The 16,163-nt window shown below is 51.4% G+C and overlaps 3 protein-coding genes across 3 annotated transcripts; 2 read left to right on the forward strand and 1 right to left on the reverse strand.

Moving 5' to 3' along the window:
- The first annotated feature begins 46 nt into the window (after positions 1–46).
- Positions 47–11,190, forward strand: TGME49_314430 (serine/threonine specific protein phosphatase). The gene is made up of 9 exons (XM_002364602.2): positions 47–2,326; positions 2,500–2,751; positions 3,345–3,649; positions 3,942–4,064; positions 4,345–4,435; positions 4,590–4,715; positions 4,903–4,979; positions 5,152–5,296; positions 6,046–11,190. Exons 1-9 carry the CDS (start codon positions 2,093–2,095, stop codon positions 6,130–6,132), a joined length of 1,440 nt encoding a protein of 479 aa, XP_002364643.1. The 5' UTR covers positions 47–2,092; the 3' UTR covers positions 6,133–11,190.
- Positions 11,191–11,562: 372 nt separating this feature from the next.
- Positions 11,563–13,014, reverse strand: TGME49_314440 (hypothetical protein). The gene has a single exon (XM_018782820.1). It carries the CDS (start codon positions 12,950–12,952, stop codon positions 12,284–12,286), a length of 669 nt encoding a protein of 222 aa, XP_018635373.1. The 5' UTR covers positions 12,953–13,014; the 3' UTR covers positions 11,563–12,283.
- Positions 11,609–16,153, forward strand: TGME49_314450 (hypothetical protein). The gene is made up of 2 exons (XM_002364604.2): positions 11,609–13,342; positions 13,801–16,153. The coding sequence occupies exons 1-2, from the start codon at positions 13,120–13,122 to the stop codon at positions 14,571–14,573; spliced, it is 996 nt and encodes a 331-aa protein (XP_002364645.1). The 5' UTR covers positions 11,609–13,119; the 3' UTR covers positions 14,574–16,153.
- Positions 16,154–16,163: the final 10 nt, after the last annotated feature.

The following is a 16,163-nucleotide window of genomic DNA, read 5'->3' on the forward strand; positions in this document are numbered from 1 at the left end:
TCTCCTGGTGTAACACAACCGTTTAAGAAAACGTGTCTCCCATGCCGTCGCCTTGGGTCTCAGCACATGTGGCGCGCCCATAAGCAGGAGAGACAAAGGGCGAATGAGACGCAGCATACGGGAGGAGCGGCGGCGTGATGATAAACGGAACTGGTTTTGTGCAGTTGGCTGTGACTGCCTTCGCCGTTATAGAGGCTACCTCGCACCGGTCAACGGCAGGCCTACAATGTTCTTCCCCTAATACTTCTGGCGCGCCGGCTTTTCGTGAGTCTTTGCCCTCTCCAATGTGGATCGTGACAGGGAAGTTATGAGGGTAGTTCTCTTTCCGTTGATTCAACGTGTGTCGCATGAGGTTCCATCATCCGCCGCCAAAGAGACGAAGGATTTGCAGGCGTTTGCTGGCCGCGAGCGTGAACAGAGACAGTCACTGCGAACGGTGGCAGTTCCGCGTGACTGTTCCAGTTAGGAAAAGCATTACTTGGCACAGCTGCCAAACGTCGTGGTGGCTGTTTCTTTCCTGAGGGGTAGTACAAATCACGAAATACCGGACAGAGAAAAGTGAAAGGGACACATTTCTCCGCTCCCTCACAGCATCGGCTGCGGGGACGAAAGTATGTATGCGGTTGAGTCGGCCGACCCTGGGTGGGCTGGCTGTGCTGGGATATATTTTCTTTCTTACCTCAACCGCGAATCTGCTTGAGTACTTTGTACCCTCTGGATTCCGTGCCAGTCATTTCTGACCTTTTGGAAGGGCCTCAGCTCCGCAAGATCTGTTTCCAGGCTTACACGTTATCCACAAAGGATCAGTTGTGTGGTCTGGTTTTGAAGATGCGTGAGCGCAGCCGGCGCTGCCTGCCGTGCTAGCATTCGGCTTCCTTCTCTTTCTGGACACTCCTATTGAGAAAGGTGCCTCATTGATTGTGTTTTTCTGTTGTCGGTGAGCGAACGAAGGGGAGTGCCGCTTTATTCGTGAGCGTCTTGGCCTGAGTCCGCGGCAGGCGTTTTGGGGGTGTCTATCCGTAGGGTTACGTCTCATTGAGGCACGTTAAATACATTCTTCGACACTGGAGAGTCAAGCTCCAGTTTCGAGCAAGCTGCGGTAAGCGTGGGCAGGAACCAAGCTGCTTGTGTGTGCAGTCACATGCCCAAAGGGTTTTGATGGTGTGGTACATGACACGAGTTCATGTGTTCGCATCGCGTCATCTGAGGATAGTACGCCTGGTAGGCGCACACAGTTCCCCGGTTGGTCCTCGAATTTGATGGTTTTCAAATAAATACGTGCGCACACACGGTTTTTACCTCGACTGTATTATTATTGTGTCTGTCGTGTCCAGTGCGACCGCGAATTTCGGTTGTACGCATTCCGTATGCGACATGTGCCTTCTTAACATATGCGCACATCTTCACGTTGTCGGCAGCTGAAGGCTTTCTCCTCAAGGAGTTAAGCTTCCTGGTGGAAGAGGGATAGGTTCAATACCCTGGAAGGGGTTATGCATCTCAACAGGAGAGGCATACGGGGAAATGCTCTGTCACTCCCTTTTTTATGGCCGCCGTCGTCGGTTCAGCTTCTCACATTCTCACACTCGCAAAGGCTCACCCCACGAAAGTGTAACTACCGACATCTGCAGTGTGACTTTGTCTCCAGAGGAGTCCCAAGGAGCGTTGTTGGCTTTTTCTTTTGCCAAACGCGAGGAATTCCTGAGCTCAAATATACGAGCTGAAGTCTCCGCAAACGGTTGGGGAGAGACTGCACTTGTCCCTTACAATATATTGACCATCCTGTGAACATTCAGGGGATCTTTATTCGCACATTGAGAAGCTTGGGTTGTCCTGCGCCATCTCCGCGACCAGATACCACATATTAGAGGGTAAAGCGGTTATGCGCGGCTCCTCCGGAGTGTTCGAAGTCGGTTGACTTTCGGAAAGAACGGGTTCCGAGAATTCCGAGTCTCGTGAATGTCGATTTTGTTCAATGAGCACTTTCTTTTTTGGCTCGACTATACCTAATCGAGTGTAGTAATTCGTTTAAATTTTCACATCACGAGTGCCGTGGTGGGTGTGAGTCACTGTCTCGGCTTTGTGTGAAGGTGAAATGGCAGGGACAAGCATTTTTCAAGGCTCTTCATGGGCTCGCATTCTTCGCGATGCGGTCCAGATCATTCCAGGTCGTTTCTTTTTCCTCTCACTGACTGGCACTCCTTGGGATACCCAGTCCATACACTTCTTCTGCACAGATCAGACATTCCAGTATGAGCCATTCTTCGCAGACTTCGGACCTCTTAGTCTTGGTTGCATTTACAAATATGCAAAACTTCTTGAATCCAAGGTAAGAAACAGCTGACTCGAGTAGTTGCCGTCGACCGTCCAGGGAATCCCAGTTGTGTGCATTATATGCAGCATAAAGGTTGAGAGGCGACATCAGGTTTTCGTCTCTGTCGTCTTCGCGAACTGGGCATCGCTCCGTTTCCCGTGTGCATGCTTGTGTCTATGCTCATGCAGCTCAAAGAAGCAGAGGAACGGCAACACATTTTGATACACTATTCGGCCATTCATCCTGAAAAGCGAGCAAATGCTGCGCTCTTAATCGGGGCAGCTCAGATGCTTCTCTTCGGAATGTCCGCTCAAGAGGCATACAGGCCGTTTCTTAATATTTCACCTCGATTCGTTCCTTTCCGGGATGCAACATGCGGACCGTGTAATTTCAAGCTGACAATTTTGGACTGCCTTAAGGGTCTGGAATTCGCGATGAAAGTGAGTCTATCTCGTTGCGAAGCTTGGTGCAGCACTTGATCGATGCATTGTGTACCTGTCATGTGTTTCTATAACACTTTGCTTTCAGCTGTTATGTTCTGGTGTATACTCAGGAGTTGTGTGTGCCGATTGTTACAATGAATTTGAGAACAAGGAAGTTCGGCAAGTTGTGGAAGAGTTATCTGTATTGTCCGGAGGCGGTGCTTTGTAGTACGAGCAGGATGCTGCACGAACCGTGGATGACATTTTAGTCTTTTGTCGCATGTATTTATTTGGCCAGGTGGGCTACTGGGCGCTTAAAGAGTCTAGAATTGCGTTGGAAGTTGGGGCCGGCCGGCTGGTTTCGTGGGGCTTCGATATTCGGAGGTTTATGCCACCGGGGTCTTCTGTGTGTGCTTCTCTCGGTTGAGGTGCTTCCCCTTGCTCACGATGTGTCAGATGCAACAAAAACGGTTATGTTTCCGCTGTGTTTCACTGGGTCTCTTTGGTATGCGTGTATGCGTATGACAGATCACAGTTGTTCTTGTCGTACATCGTTCTCAGAGCAGCAGCAAAACAGTTTCTCACTCTGCTCGATCGACGTTTCTCCGCAGCTTGGATGGTTTGACTACAAGACCTTCAATGTTGACGAGTACGACTACTATGAAAAGTTGAAAAACGGAGATATGAATTGGATTATCCCAAGCCGTATCCTGGCATTCTCTTGCCCTTCCAGCGCCACAGGCAACCACGACGGATACAGCACGTGCACCCCAGAAGACTACGCGAATATTTTCAATAGCCTAGGGATTAAAACAGTCGTACGGTTGAACAAGAAACAATATGATGCCAGGAAGTTCACCGACAGGAACATCGAGCACGTGGATCTATTTTTCGTAGATGGTACCTGCCCCTCCAGGTAAGCAACTCAGAAAGGCACTGCATCATAGCGCCGTTGATATTTGCGATGTTACCTTGTATGCGTGCACAAAGGTCTCCAAAGGCAGCCCTTGAGTCTCTACTACTGTATCGTTTAGAAACAACGGGAGTGACATTCATGTAACTCTTCGAATTAGGCAGTTTCAAACGCGTCTGCTTCCATTGGGTAGATTATGCATCACTGTTTTTCGTGGGGAATGTCAAAGGGAATCGGAACTCTCAGCTGAACATGATCCCGAGTGCCCTAACCTTTCTGTTGTCAATGTTTTCAGAGAAATAATACAAGCATTTCTGCAGGTGGTCGAAAACCGAGATCATCCAATTGCGGTGCACTGTAAAGCTGGCCTTGGCCGAACAGGGACCCTCATCGGATGCTATGCCATCAAAAACTTCAAGTATGAATAGAAAGAGATATGCTGCAATACGCGATGTTGCGTGGTCTTCTGATTGTGCAACGCTGAGTCATCGCTGCCCCCCCAAAACGAGAGGAGCCAGGAAGAGAAACAGGGACTTTTGTTGAGAGGGCGTGTCACTCAGATGACTGTGTATCTATGATGGTCACAACTATGATGCTGTTCTTATGGGCTACGCTGCACCGCGAGTGCGGGATGCATTTGCAAAAGAAGAGAAACCGTTCATTCAACTGCTTTGCCAGTGATTGTGTTGATGTCGCAGGTTCCCCGCAGTTGAGTGGATAGGCTGGAACCGATTGTGCAGGCCGGGTAGCATTTTGGGGCCACAACAGCAATTCCTTACTGAAATACAGGTAAGCTTCACGTTCGAAGAGTTTTGGCGTCCCCTTTCGCAACCTACTTGCAGAGGCAGCGTTACGCGAGCACATGAAGCGCTTTTAGGTTGTCCAAGAAAGCTTTATTTGCGTCATGTATATTCCTTTCCTGTCTCTGTTTTATGGTGTCCAGCACGAGTTGCTTCAAATGAATCGGGAGAATTCTATACACACACGCCGATTACATGCTTCACAGCCATCGAAATCGCTGCCAAGCTCTTCTCCGTCTCAAAAGGACGATCTTGCCGATTGCTTAGCGGTGAGTCTTGGCATGTCTTCGATTGACGATTAGCAGTTCCAGCCATTCATAACATAGCGAAAGCTTTCTGTAACGCGCGGGGGTACTGGAAGGTGTGTAGTTGGTCAGTCACTTTATCTGTCATGAGTTTACATCGTCTAAAGCGGGATCGGTTTTTTTCCCGAGATGTGCGCTATATTCGATGCAGAAACTTTCCCTGGACAGTCGGCGAGTGGCGGAACATGGAGACGCTGGACAAGGCGAGCGACTGCTCGTTGCCAAGCGGTAAGTGTTATTCGTTGCATTTCCTGGCATAGTACACAGGAATAGCATGACACTTGGATTGTGTGGCAATGTGCTTAGCGAACGCAGGCGATAAAGCGGCATCCAGAGTTCGGGTTGACAAGCAATTGTTGTCTTCCGGTGTCGTGTCGTTCTGTTTCTATCTGGTTGCCAGGCAACAGCAGGCAGGGCTGTCTACTGCTGCATCGTCTACGTCGTCAAGTGTAAATGGCATTGACTCGGGGTCCCAAAGAAAGATCCTTCCCCTTCCTCTTCTTCTCTCCCGTCCTCTATCTAGCAATACTGCTCCGTTCTCAGAAGTGAGGAAAGGCTCGTTGGGTACCGTGGTAAATCTGGCGCCGAGCAAGTGTGCGTCGACTGTGAGCACACCCGGAAGCGGACACAACGGCGTTCCTTCATCAATTGCAGCCGCCGCCTCAAGAGCCCCTATACGATCTGGGAGAAGTGATCATTGAAGCGGACCCCGGGGAGATCGCGACACCATATGCTGAAGAGACACGGGAGAGCGTTTTTAGCATCGCAGCCATAGGCGCAGTATATGAACGCTGTTTCACCAGAAAGAGATAGTGTGGGAGAAGCGCATGTGGTCTGGAAAAATGGGTGGCAGTACGTTCTGGCACCGGGGTGTTCCTTGCCTGTTACATTGCTGCATTTTATCATGAGAGACCATGGTGTGCAGTAGAGAGCGCGGAATGCCCCTTTGCCGAGAGCAAAAGCACTGTGCCTTTCTCCTCTTTCCACGTCACAGAGCCTCGAGCGGATGACACCGCGCACGTTAGCCCGTGATATTATATAGGGGCTTCCGACAGCACCAAGGGTCTCCGCAGAACGAACGTTTAAAATGTTGTTCCCGTTCCTCATGAAAGGCAAGTGCCGCTTGACGAGATCTCGTTCTGTTTTGTAGAGATAGAGCATGTACAGATGGGATATGCATACACAACTGACGAATTTTACCGGCATGAGTTGTACCCGTGTTTCGCAAAACAAGGGAAAGTTCATTTTGTGGTGTAACATGCGTTGTGTATCTCTCGTTTTTCACATTTTTCAGGTGACGGTGCTATTCAATGTGCATCTTTTGAAGCTTCACACCATCAGAAGCCTCACATTCTGTAGGGGAATTGTCTCGCGCTGTTGAATCTGCGAATTCTTAAGCGTTCATTTTCGTTACCATATCTCACAGTTCCTACGGCGTTCACTAACGTTTCAGCTAAAACATTGGCTGTAGTAGAGATTCGTTCCATTTCACCTTGTTAGAACCACCCCCATTTCTCGCGGCATTGTTTGTTTATTTGCACGAGGAAAGGGTTGCAGGTTCTGTGTTTCCAGGAGTTCCGCCGACTTTTTTCGTTTGCAAGCGAGGCCAATGCGACCGAGCGAAACCCGGGCGTTGTGGTAACACATATAAAGAATCCAGGGACAGCTGTGTGCAGTACTAACACATTGCCAATGGTTGTCCCATCGGGCAACTCGTCGAATCAATCGGTTGAAGGCTAGTGCCGGTTTCTGCATATATTAGTTGCATCCTTTTCGATCGCATTCCTCAAACGTGGCCCATGTCAAGTTTCATCCATCGGGAATCAAAGCGTTGAGCATCACTTTTAGCCAGGGGCATTTTGAATTGCAGTGCTTGAGGTAGTGTATCTTGTGAGCACCAGAAGTGTGCTGGCTGTATTGAGGCCAGAAGGCAGGTCAGATGTTTTGCGGTTTGCCGGGTCCCCGGCAAACATGCCATAGTCATGTTTTCTTTTCCCTTTATTCTGTCTCACGGGATGAGAGACAAAGAGAGCTCGTCTCACGCATTTGCAGGCTTGCTACAGTGTTTATGCTGTGTGTCTGATTTGGATTGAGTGGAAGTAGTATTCTTAGTGTAAGCTCTACAGCAACGAAGCTGTCAGAACTGGAGATGGAACTATCCTTTACCACGCTATGATTGGAGTGTGAGGCGCGTCCAGCATCATGGCGCAAATAGCTGTGACGCTGTCGTCGGTGGAAGGGTTATGGGCGCCGGTACTCTACCCTGCAGGGGGCGGCAGACAATGTGACCGTCGTCCTTGCGAACATGTCGAGGAACGGGATATATTCCTGCAAGAGGCTTTTGTGAATGTTGTTTACACTGACGTGTTTAGGGGAAAGGAACTTTTCCAATCATCGATCTTCAGCAGCCGTTCCAGGAAGATGAACCGTTGAAGAGAAGGCGAGGAGCCGATCGCAGAAACAGTTGATGTGATGACGTAGTTGAACACTCAGATGCTTCTCAGTTAAGGGGGGTAAGCATCACCAGGTACGGTAGTCTGCAGCCCTAGTCGTTTGCTTCCTGCCAACGGGATGATAGTTGGGCGCATTGTCTCAAGTTACTAGGGGCGTGCGACTACGCGTGACTGCAAGGTTTGCAGGGGTCGCGGTGTGTCCCTACCGAGAGAATCGTTACTTTGCGTGAGTGTAACTCTCTTGAGCGTTGTCGGGCACGCGCTTTTCCGAGAGCTCTGGACAGTGACACGTTGACTCTGATCATGTGGGGCTGTGTTTTTAGCCCTGGCTGTGAAACACCTCACAGCAGCCGTTACCGCTGCTGTAAGATGCTCTTTCATGAGGAAAACTATAGCAGCCATATCAATTCGTGCACATAACGTGACTCGACAAGCAGCCATCATGCGACTGTTCTGAAGGTGGGCAAACCCTGCGCTCCCACAGCGGTGGTGACCGCTCGCTGCTGTCCGACACGAAAAAGAATAAAGGGGCGGGAAGCCATTCCGGTGGCGTTCTGGGGTTCATTGATCGTGTTGTATCTCCACCGGAACATACGTCAGCGCTGGCCACAGGTCACGATATCCCACTTACTTGAAGGGTCAGAAGTCTGAGGGATGAGTCAGAATAGATGCCTCGTCATATTGCATCCTTTGTATCCTTTCTCCGCAACAAATAAATTGAGTGACCGGGAAATAATTTGAGGAGTTGTCCGAAAGTATCTGAGAGGTTCTGTGTGATCCGGAGTCGCGGGCGATACACATGTTAGACAACGGCACAGTGGGGGCCTTTCGGTCGTTCTGAGTACGGCGAGTTCGTGCGAAGTGAACCACTAGAGTCGATACGGACTTTTCCTGAAGGGTCCGAGCCCATGAAGTATTGCTGCGGAAGACATCCACTGTCGTTTTAGAATTTTTGCGAGACGGGTAGCACGACGTGGGGATGATACAGTCAGCGTTCACCACCTCCCACTGGGTCAAAAACCTTGCTGCTTCAGCGTCGTGTTATTCCCGTCACCTAAGTTCTGCGAAAAGCAAGAGAAACTCAATTGAAGTTTCTTGTGTCTTTTAACGAACATGCAGCACAGAGAAGCGATCAATAACTTGCGTCGAAGACATCTGCGTCTGGACTGTGAATGCGCTAGAATTAAGGTCAGGAGAAACAGGCGTTTTTTGTGGAATGCGTAAAGAAGGTCACCGTGAACTGAATTGATGTGTTTCACAACAAAGGTCACTTCACATGACAGGATTTTTTGGTGGCTCGAGGGGGGATGGCTGCTGTGTGTATCGGCGAAACCTGGTGAGCCTGACGGCGCACAGAAGAGGTGCTTTGGAGGGAAATCTAGGTCCCCTTTTCGTATGAGGTGTGTTCTCTTTTCATCTAACGGAGACCATGCGAGCGGAGCAGCAGAAACTATCTGACACGCGCCAAAGTCCAGCAGCGACGAAAGTGCAGGGGAAGACACGGGAGTCCACTATGTGCTACTCTGACTAAGAAAGACCGGGAGGTCATTTTACAGTTTTGTGTCTTTTCACAGTCGTTGCGGATCGTCGGTATATTGGGATTTTCAGACCACTTCTCTACGTTCAGATCTTGACACAGAAGGTGTACCTTAGCCTAGTAGGCAGACGTTTTTCACGTGCGCTGCTCGTGTTAGTGGGATTTACTACTCTTCAAGCGTTGTAACACGCCCGCATCTGAACAGTATCATTCCGGCTCTGTCAGGATATACCTTTGGCATCTCTACACAACAGGCGGCTTTTCACAGTATAGTAGATACGCAGAGAGTGGACTTGGTGAGGTACGTCGACAGGCTGTGTTCCCCGGAGGCGGAAACGTTTCCCTTTGGCTTTTTTCAGCCACACTGGCAAACAACTGACTGGGGTCCTCTGCAGAAAGCGTCTCTGCTAAAATGCGTACGACTGCTAAATGTCTGTGTTTTATAAGCATGCTTGAGCCACACCCGCGTTTCATAGATGTGAAAAGCTGTGGACGAAAACACAAGGGGAGATTTGGGTTGCAATGCCCGACCTTGCAGGTCAGCACTAGGGTACAACCGGAACAACCACATTCCGCAGACACGATGCCAGTAGGGTTGTGGATCCCTCTTACTGATTGGGGAAACACATCGCACTTCGGGAGCGGGACCCGCCGTGTGCAACGTGTCCTCAACAAATTTCAAAGAGTCATTCGTCTTGCCCAATTGCAACTGCACGACCTTGGCATCGTACTACACGAGTCATTGAATCCAGAAGAAAAACGTGAGCGAAAACCAGATGCCTACGAAATGAGTGCTGTTGGACTTTCGTTGTGCCAAACAGTGTGGCAGGGCGACAACAGTACACTGCACGTAGCTTGCACCTGACAACTTCTGTATCTGATTCCGAGTTCCTGAGTTGCTTCCAAAAGGTAAGGGCTGATCTGTTTCCGTGACAGCCACGTCAAACAATCGCCCGTCACATCAGACCATGGCCCGCTCTCAAGCACAACCTTGAGCTTCAACCAAAACGAGCCCACGATTTCTCTCCAAAGAACTGCGCAGACCGAAGGACGAGAGAAGCAAGGGAATACAGCCGTTGAAGACTTTTCAGGTTGCTGATGTAACTCTGCTGTCCATCACCCCCCGTTTGTAGCGTGTTCGATGTTCTCGAAGTTTGAGGACCCCGAAATCCGAACTCTGTGTACTAGTCCCAATATAGAGCTGAGAGTCCCTTCCGCGCGAATGCTGCGGGGCGATAGTCTGTCTGAGTCAGCCGGATCCTTCGTGAACACAGATAGAACACGCGCTGATGCGCCCCAAGTTTCCCCTCATCGTACTAACCCGTGCATCTAGCGTTGGACTGGGTTCCTTGTGTAAGTCTTGGTGCCGAGCCATTCGCGGCTTACGTTAAGTAAACGTGGCTTCAACAGCCAAAACGCGTTCCTTCCGTTGACGACAATTTCCTGAATTTCAGTGAACTTGGGAACGCAGGTGTGGGCACTGCCTCTGCCGTTCCGCGGTTCTGGGAAGAAGTGACGCGCTGTGCCGACAGGGGAAGAGAGAGAAAAACAGCTGCCTTGTGCACGTCACCCCTTCTCCGATTCTGCAACAGTCTGCTCTTGAGGCGGGTTAGGGAAGACCTTGTTCCCACTGCGAGCGTGCGGAGGGCGGCCTCTCGTCTACCACCCCGTTGTTCTGCCATGGGTCCCGAACCGCTGCTTCGTGGCGCTGCCCGCGCACGGGCCGACAATGGGGTGGATCAGCGACGAAGTGGCGCGAACAGCGACGGGATATTGGGCCCGTGGCCTCCGTGTTTTTCAAGATTTTGATTTTGTTTGGCCGACATGCTTTTTCGTTACGCCAGTACGCCTTCGGAGTTTGTACCCTGCGTCCCGACGAACAGTCTCGTTCCAGCGCATCCCGCGCCGTGTATATACGGTCCGCAGGTGACGCGCGCCTGGCCGCCGTCTACCGAGAAATTGCAAATTTGTGGATGAAAACTGTGCTCTTTTGTTACCGGTTTTCGATCAGGAGATCGATGAACCGCTGTGCGGATACATTGATTGTGATTTGACGGAGGGGAAACACGCCCTTTCTCACCGAAACACACTTGTCTATCCCCGTGGCGCCAGGGCAGAGGGTGTCCCGATCGGCATCCTCAACTGCGCGTGGTTTTTTGCTTCGTTTTGTCTTTTTTTTTCGCGTAGCTCCGGCGATCTTCTTCTTCGTGTCTCTGCGAGAATACGCAGAAACAGAAACCATCTTTTTCTCACCTTTCTCAGGTCGGGCGCCCCTGTTCCCGGCTGTGACTGACGCGCGCTGTCCTGAAGCGGGTTTCAACGACTGCTGAGCTCCGCCTTTGTGTTGAAGTCTCGTCTTTTTTGTAGTTCTTTCTTTTAAGGAACTCCGGTGGACACTTTGGGGCGACACGCCACAAACGCAAGAGCACAGGCGATACTTTGTGACTGCTACCCCCGTGAGACTGGCGAGGTAGCACCTCCGTAGACTCCTCCTTTGTTTTCAGGAGGGGAGAGCTTCGACGAGCCTTCCTGCTCTCGACGTTTTCCGGAAGAATCTGCACAGTCTAGTTGAGGGCCCGTGAGGATATCTCTTCGAGGTTTCCCCCGAAATCCCGTCCGCAGTCGATCTCTGCCTAAGGGATTGCGGCCTGTGCCTTAGGAGGGGGACGTAGCGTAGATGTGGCAGAGTGTTTTTCAGATTCGAGTGTTTCGTGTCATCCGTTGATTCGAGAATTTACAATGGAAGAAGAGAGTTCCCATCAAGGCGACCAGGGCCTTGCGTGCGGGTTTCACCTGCGCACCCAGCACAATATGCCCACACACTCGTCGTCGACGATGCTTTTCCAAATTTCTAGTCAGTCTCCCTTGTCGCTTTTACCGTATGGCGGATGCTGCTTATAAATAGAGTCTGAAAAGAGCTTCGCTCGATTCCGTACTCGTGGAAATCTGGGTGCGTTGCTCGTTGCTCGCTGCTTGTTCAGCTTCTGCCGACTCTTGAACTGCTGCATCCTGACCTCTCAGCTGCGTCTCCTTCCCTATCGCTTACCTCTTCTGAGACTCAGCAAGTGGCTGCAGTTGTCGACGAAGACCCTCCTCTTCCACTCTTCTGCATGGGGGCGTTCTGCGGGAAACCCGAATACCGGGAAATATAGTTCTTCTTCTGGGGGAGTGACAAGACACTTCAAGCGTCTACATAGATGTGGCTTCGTAGAGATACTCGCTTGCGTGCGCTTGCATCACCGTGGCTGTAAGTGTGTTTTTCATGTGTCTTTGCTCGTTTGCTCGCGCGTTTCTTCTGTTTCAGTGAGCCGAGCAAGTGGACGTGAAAGTTCTTCCTGGATTTCTTTGCCTGTGCTTTGTGTCTCGTCAGACGCCGGGCGTTTCTTGTTGGCGTCTCAACTCTCCGTATATATATATATATATATATGTACCTCTGCTTATTGCCAAGAGGAAAGGCTGTTCTGGTGCCTGTGTAGTAGTGGCTCAAACAGACCGTTTTCGTTCCCCTCTGCAGCCGCAACTGTCTGCGTGGTTCTCAGTTCCTACCGACGTGTCTTTCTGGACTCGAGTCCTTCGTTTTTTCGTATCTTTGATGAACCGAATCGACACGATGTCTTCTTTTTTAGAGAGAGACTTCGTGTCTCCCTACACTGCCTTGCTGGAGAAGCCCGTGCCGTAGAGAAACTCAGAGTTCTCGTCTTTCGGACGGGTCCGTGCATGCATAGGTGGTTTGACAAATCTCTTTCTCTCTGTGTTGCCTCTTCCATCTTCTGTGGATCTGAAATTAAGCTGTTGGTCTTGCCTCTCCTCAGTGCCCTCGTTGCCCACGCACGCATGCGCTCGGTCGAGGGCCGTTCTCTGACTTTTTTTAGTGCATTTGTGCGGTCGCTGAAGATTGGTAAAGAAACGTGAGGCTTTTTGAGTGTACAGTTGTGCCTTTGTTGTGTTTGAACACCGGGGCGCGTACCCACTTTCTTTCCTGAGCTTTCGCGGCCAGGCAGTTGGGGAGACCTAACACGACTTCTCCAACTTCGCGTCAGCACCGACTGTGGACGGCCCTCGTGTGGTGCGGTGAGCAGCGTTACCTTCTTTTTCTGAACGTCGGTCTCCCTCCCGGAGCCCCCGAGGAGAAGCACGGAGTCGCCCTGCCTCTTGGCTCGTACAGGCCGTCTCTCTTTCCGTGTCTCCCTTCGCTGTCGCGACTCGAACATCTTCCCGCCAACTCGGTCTCTCCACCCACCTTTGCGCTTGCCGCGTTTGCCGCAGCGTCTTTTTCAGTGACGTCTTCGTTTTTTTCGCTGACTTCCTGCCTCCACCTTTCAATCCGTAAACCTCTCTGTCCAGAGGACTCTCAAGAACATCTCGAACCACAAAAAAGATGCCGGGACATGCCTCTCCTGTCTCCTCCATGTGTGGGGAGGGCCTTCTTCTGCCGCAACAGCGTCTCTGCTCCTCGCCAGGCTTCGGTCCGCGGCAGACCCCTTCGAGCGCGCATGCAGCCATGGGAAGTGCCTCTCTGAGCCGAGCGGCCGCACACCACGGCTCGTACAGCTCGTCGATGGCGCAGCTGGTCTCTTCCCAGTGCAGAAGAACCCAGTCTTGTAAGTGAAAGACACTTCTCGTGGATAAACAGCTTCTGCAGGAGGCTGCAATATATACCGGGTTCGGGAAGACGAAGAATATCAAATCGAGGCGAGAAATGTTTTCGTGGGTGTGCTGAACGCACCGAAACAAAGAATGTTAGTTAGAGTTGTTGACCTTGTGAAATGCGCATAGGGTGTGCGCGCTCTGATAGAGAACGGTGCCTGGACAGGGATACGCGTACGTCTGTTCGTTGAGAGGAAACAGATCTTACCTCTGACACCTTGCGTTTTCCTTCCCGTTACGGAGCGACTTGCTGTTTCCACTATCTACTGCTTGCCTATTCTTCAAACTCTACATGGATGCGTTCACATGCATGCATATGCGTGAGTGGACGTTTGTAAGACATTACACAGAGAAGCCGTAGAGGTATGCGTTCGAAACTCCTCGGGTGCACCTTGTTCCGGTGTCTGTACAGGGTCTCAGGGTCAGCAACCGCACACGGGTCGGCGGGGCAGTTTTGCGAGTATTCCCCCGCAGTCACTTAGTCACCAGAAGGCGAAGCAGTTGGAGCAGCAGAGCCGGCCGGCTCAACTGCGCGACTCTGCGTGGTCTTCCCACCACCACAAACTGCATGATTTGGTGGAGGCGATAAAACACCCTCTGTCTCACAGTACGCAGTCCACGCGTATTTCAACTTCCAGCTTGCACATTGGTGAGTGCCCGGAGGTTCCAGAACATAAGGCGACCTTTGCAATGAAGCGAACGGGGACGCTCAAGTGGCAGGAGACGCTAGCGGAGGAAGACGAAGAGCGTGGAATGGACGCAGCCGAGGAGCCTCAGAAGGAGAAGAAGGTCTCGTTCGGGAAGAACCACAGCGCGCCAAATCTCATGCGAAGACGTGGGCACGGGGCTGAGGGGGCGTTTCGAGCTGTAGGAGGAATCAACGTTTTGCCTGTGACTCTGGAGACGGATGCTTCGCCGCAGACAAGCTCAGAAAGCACGTCGACTGCGTCCACCTTCTCCACCACGAGCTCCTACCCCTGCAGCTTGGCTTCGCTCTCTGGCGCAGATTCAGATACTTCGGCCGCGTCGCCGAGAAAGTCCCGGGAGGCCTCTGCTGACGAGGTCCGACGCTTCGAGAGCAGCTCTCCCACAACGCTCTCCACCTCCTCCCTGGCCTCCAACTCGACCGTGAAGAGGAACTTCGCGTGGTACTCTTTCAAGGCTAAACTGCGCAACCGCAAGTGAAAGCGGATGTTTGCGGGAGGTCGTGGACGCGCCGATACGGCGCAGCGCCGAGTAGAGAAGACAAAGTCGCTGAAGAGAGGAGTGAAAGGGCAAGAAGCGAATCGCCGTAAAAGACGCCAACTGGACGTGTATGCACACACGGACGCTTGAGGCAACGACGCTTGACATGTACGCAGAGGTTCACTTGGGGGGGGGGGTGCGGCCACCTTCACATACGAAGGCTCGGAGGAGTTTCCTGAAGGGAGACATCGACGCAGAGGCGCGTGTGCGTTTGAGTCGATCTAGAAAGAGCTTTTCTTCAGGCAGAAAATGAGTCGAGGGGCGGTAGTCTAGAGTTGTCGGTCTTCGACCCAGGACGCGCCCGTGGTTCCCGACGCCGGGAAAAAACAGGTTGATCACAAAGTCTGGGGGTGGCGGGGACGAGCTAGCTACGTGACATGTCAGTCAAAAGCGGGTGATCTAGATGAGGGGAGAGAACTCACCGAATGAACTTTGCTCGCAACGTGCACCGATCTTAGCTCGATTTCCACAACAGGTCGGTTTGCGTGAGGATCCCACTTATTTTTTGAGTTTTTGCAGAAGCGAGAACCCAAAATATCCAAAAAATCGCGTAGCTGGATGCGACGATGTCCTTTGTTGTGACGGGATAAGGTACGATCGCAGACAGCAGCCCCACCTATTTTTCTGATAGTGTGTGTGGACACCCGAAAACGTGTGTGCGAAGTCTAGACTTGTAGGTGCATCTGTGTGTTCGTGCACAGTGCACAGCGATCTTTGCGGAGAAACCCGTGAATAAAGACGCGAAATAAGTGGAGTAACGTGGGATGAGGACCAGCGGCTGTGGTATATATGGGGTACAGGAAAGACGGGGGACAGTCATGGTGTCGTCCGTATTTCTGCATGGCAAGGCGCCTGCATGAGCGCATGTGCGTACAGACTCGCTTGCGAGTGGCATTTTGCGGTCTTCTGGAATTAGAACCACTAGTCGGCAAAGCGGGAAGCGAACGTGGGGTATCAGCGAGTAGAAAAAGCGGGGAAAGCAAAGCGCGAATTTCGCGAGACACGAGGCGACGGGTCCGCAACTGAGTGGTCTCGGATTTTTTAAAGTTGAGAAATGCATTCCGCACACTCTTTTTTGGTCCTGGATCGCATTTGGAAGGCGACGCATACGTGTTGCACAAAACAGAGACGCGCATGCACGTCGTGCCGCGACCAACGGGGTTGAACAGACAATCCAGTCGACACGGCGAAAAAACGAACAACAAACACAACGGATGTAAATTCTCGTCACTGATGCGAAAGCAAAGCGACAGAAAAAAAAGCAAATCGCGGATCGCCGGTGATCCTGGCAGCTCTCCATTTAACCTCGTGATTCCGCTTCGGAGGCATGCCTTCTTACCTAGTCTGCCACAAGATAGTGGACAGCCCAAAGAGAACACACTTGTTGAACAGAGCGCGTGCGCAGCCCACGGTTGAGACACTCGTGCAGACAGAACAAACAGAAACTATGCTTACCAACTTACTAAAATACAGGTATATACATATACACGCGTCGCGACGGACCACGTGTGAGCGCGGGGATATATATAT

The sequence above is a fragment of the Toxoplasma gondii genome, chromosome XI (genome assembly GCF_000006565.2).
Source record: "Toxoplasma gondii ME49 chromosome XI, whole genome shotgun sequence".
In the NCBI taxonomy this organism is placed as follows: Eukaryota; Apicomplexa; class Conoidasida; order Eucoccidiorida; family Sarcocystidae; genus Toxoplasma; species Toxoplasma gondii.

What these genes read in the sequence shown, in the direction of transcription:
- TGME49_314440 (XM_018782820.1), bottom strand. Translation starts at nt 12,952, where the DNA reads ATGTTCGAGTCGCGACAGCGAAGGGAGACACGGAAAGAGAGACGGCCT.
- TGME49_314430 (XM_002364602.2), top strand. Translation starts at nt 2,093, where the DNA reads ATGGCAGGGACAAGCATTTTTCAAGGCTCTTCATGGGCTCGCATTCTT. An exon ending in GTCTGGAATTCGCGATGAAA is followed by an intron (nt 2,752 to 3,344) that starts GTGAGTCTATCT and finishes GTTTCTCCGCAG; the next exon opens with CTTGGATGGTTTGACTACAA. An exon ending in ATACTGCTCCGTTCTCAGAA is followed by an intron (nt 5,297 to 6,045) that starts GTGAGGAAAGGC and finishes CACATTTTTCAG; the next exon opens with GTGACGGTGCTATTCAATGT.
- TGME49_314450 (XM_002364604.2), top strand. Translation starts at nt 13,120, where the DNA reads ATGCCGGGACATGCCTCTCCTGTCTCCTCCATGTGTGGGGAGGGCCTT. An exon ending in GTGCAGAAGAACCCAGTCTT is followed by an intron (nt 13,343 to 13,800) that starts GTAAGTGAAAGA and finishes GTGTCTGTACAG; the next exon opens with GGTCTCAGGGTCAGCAACCG.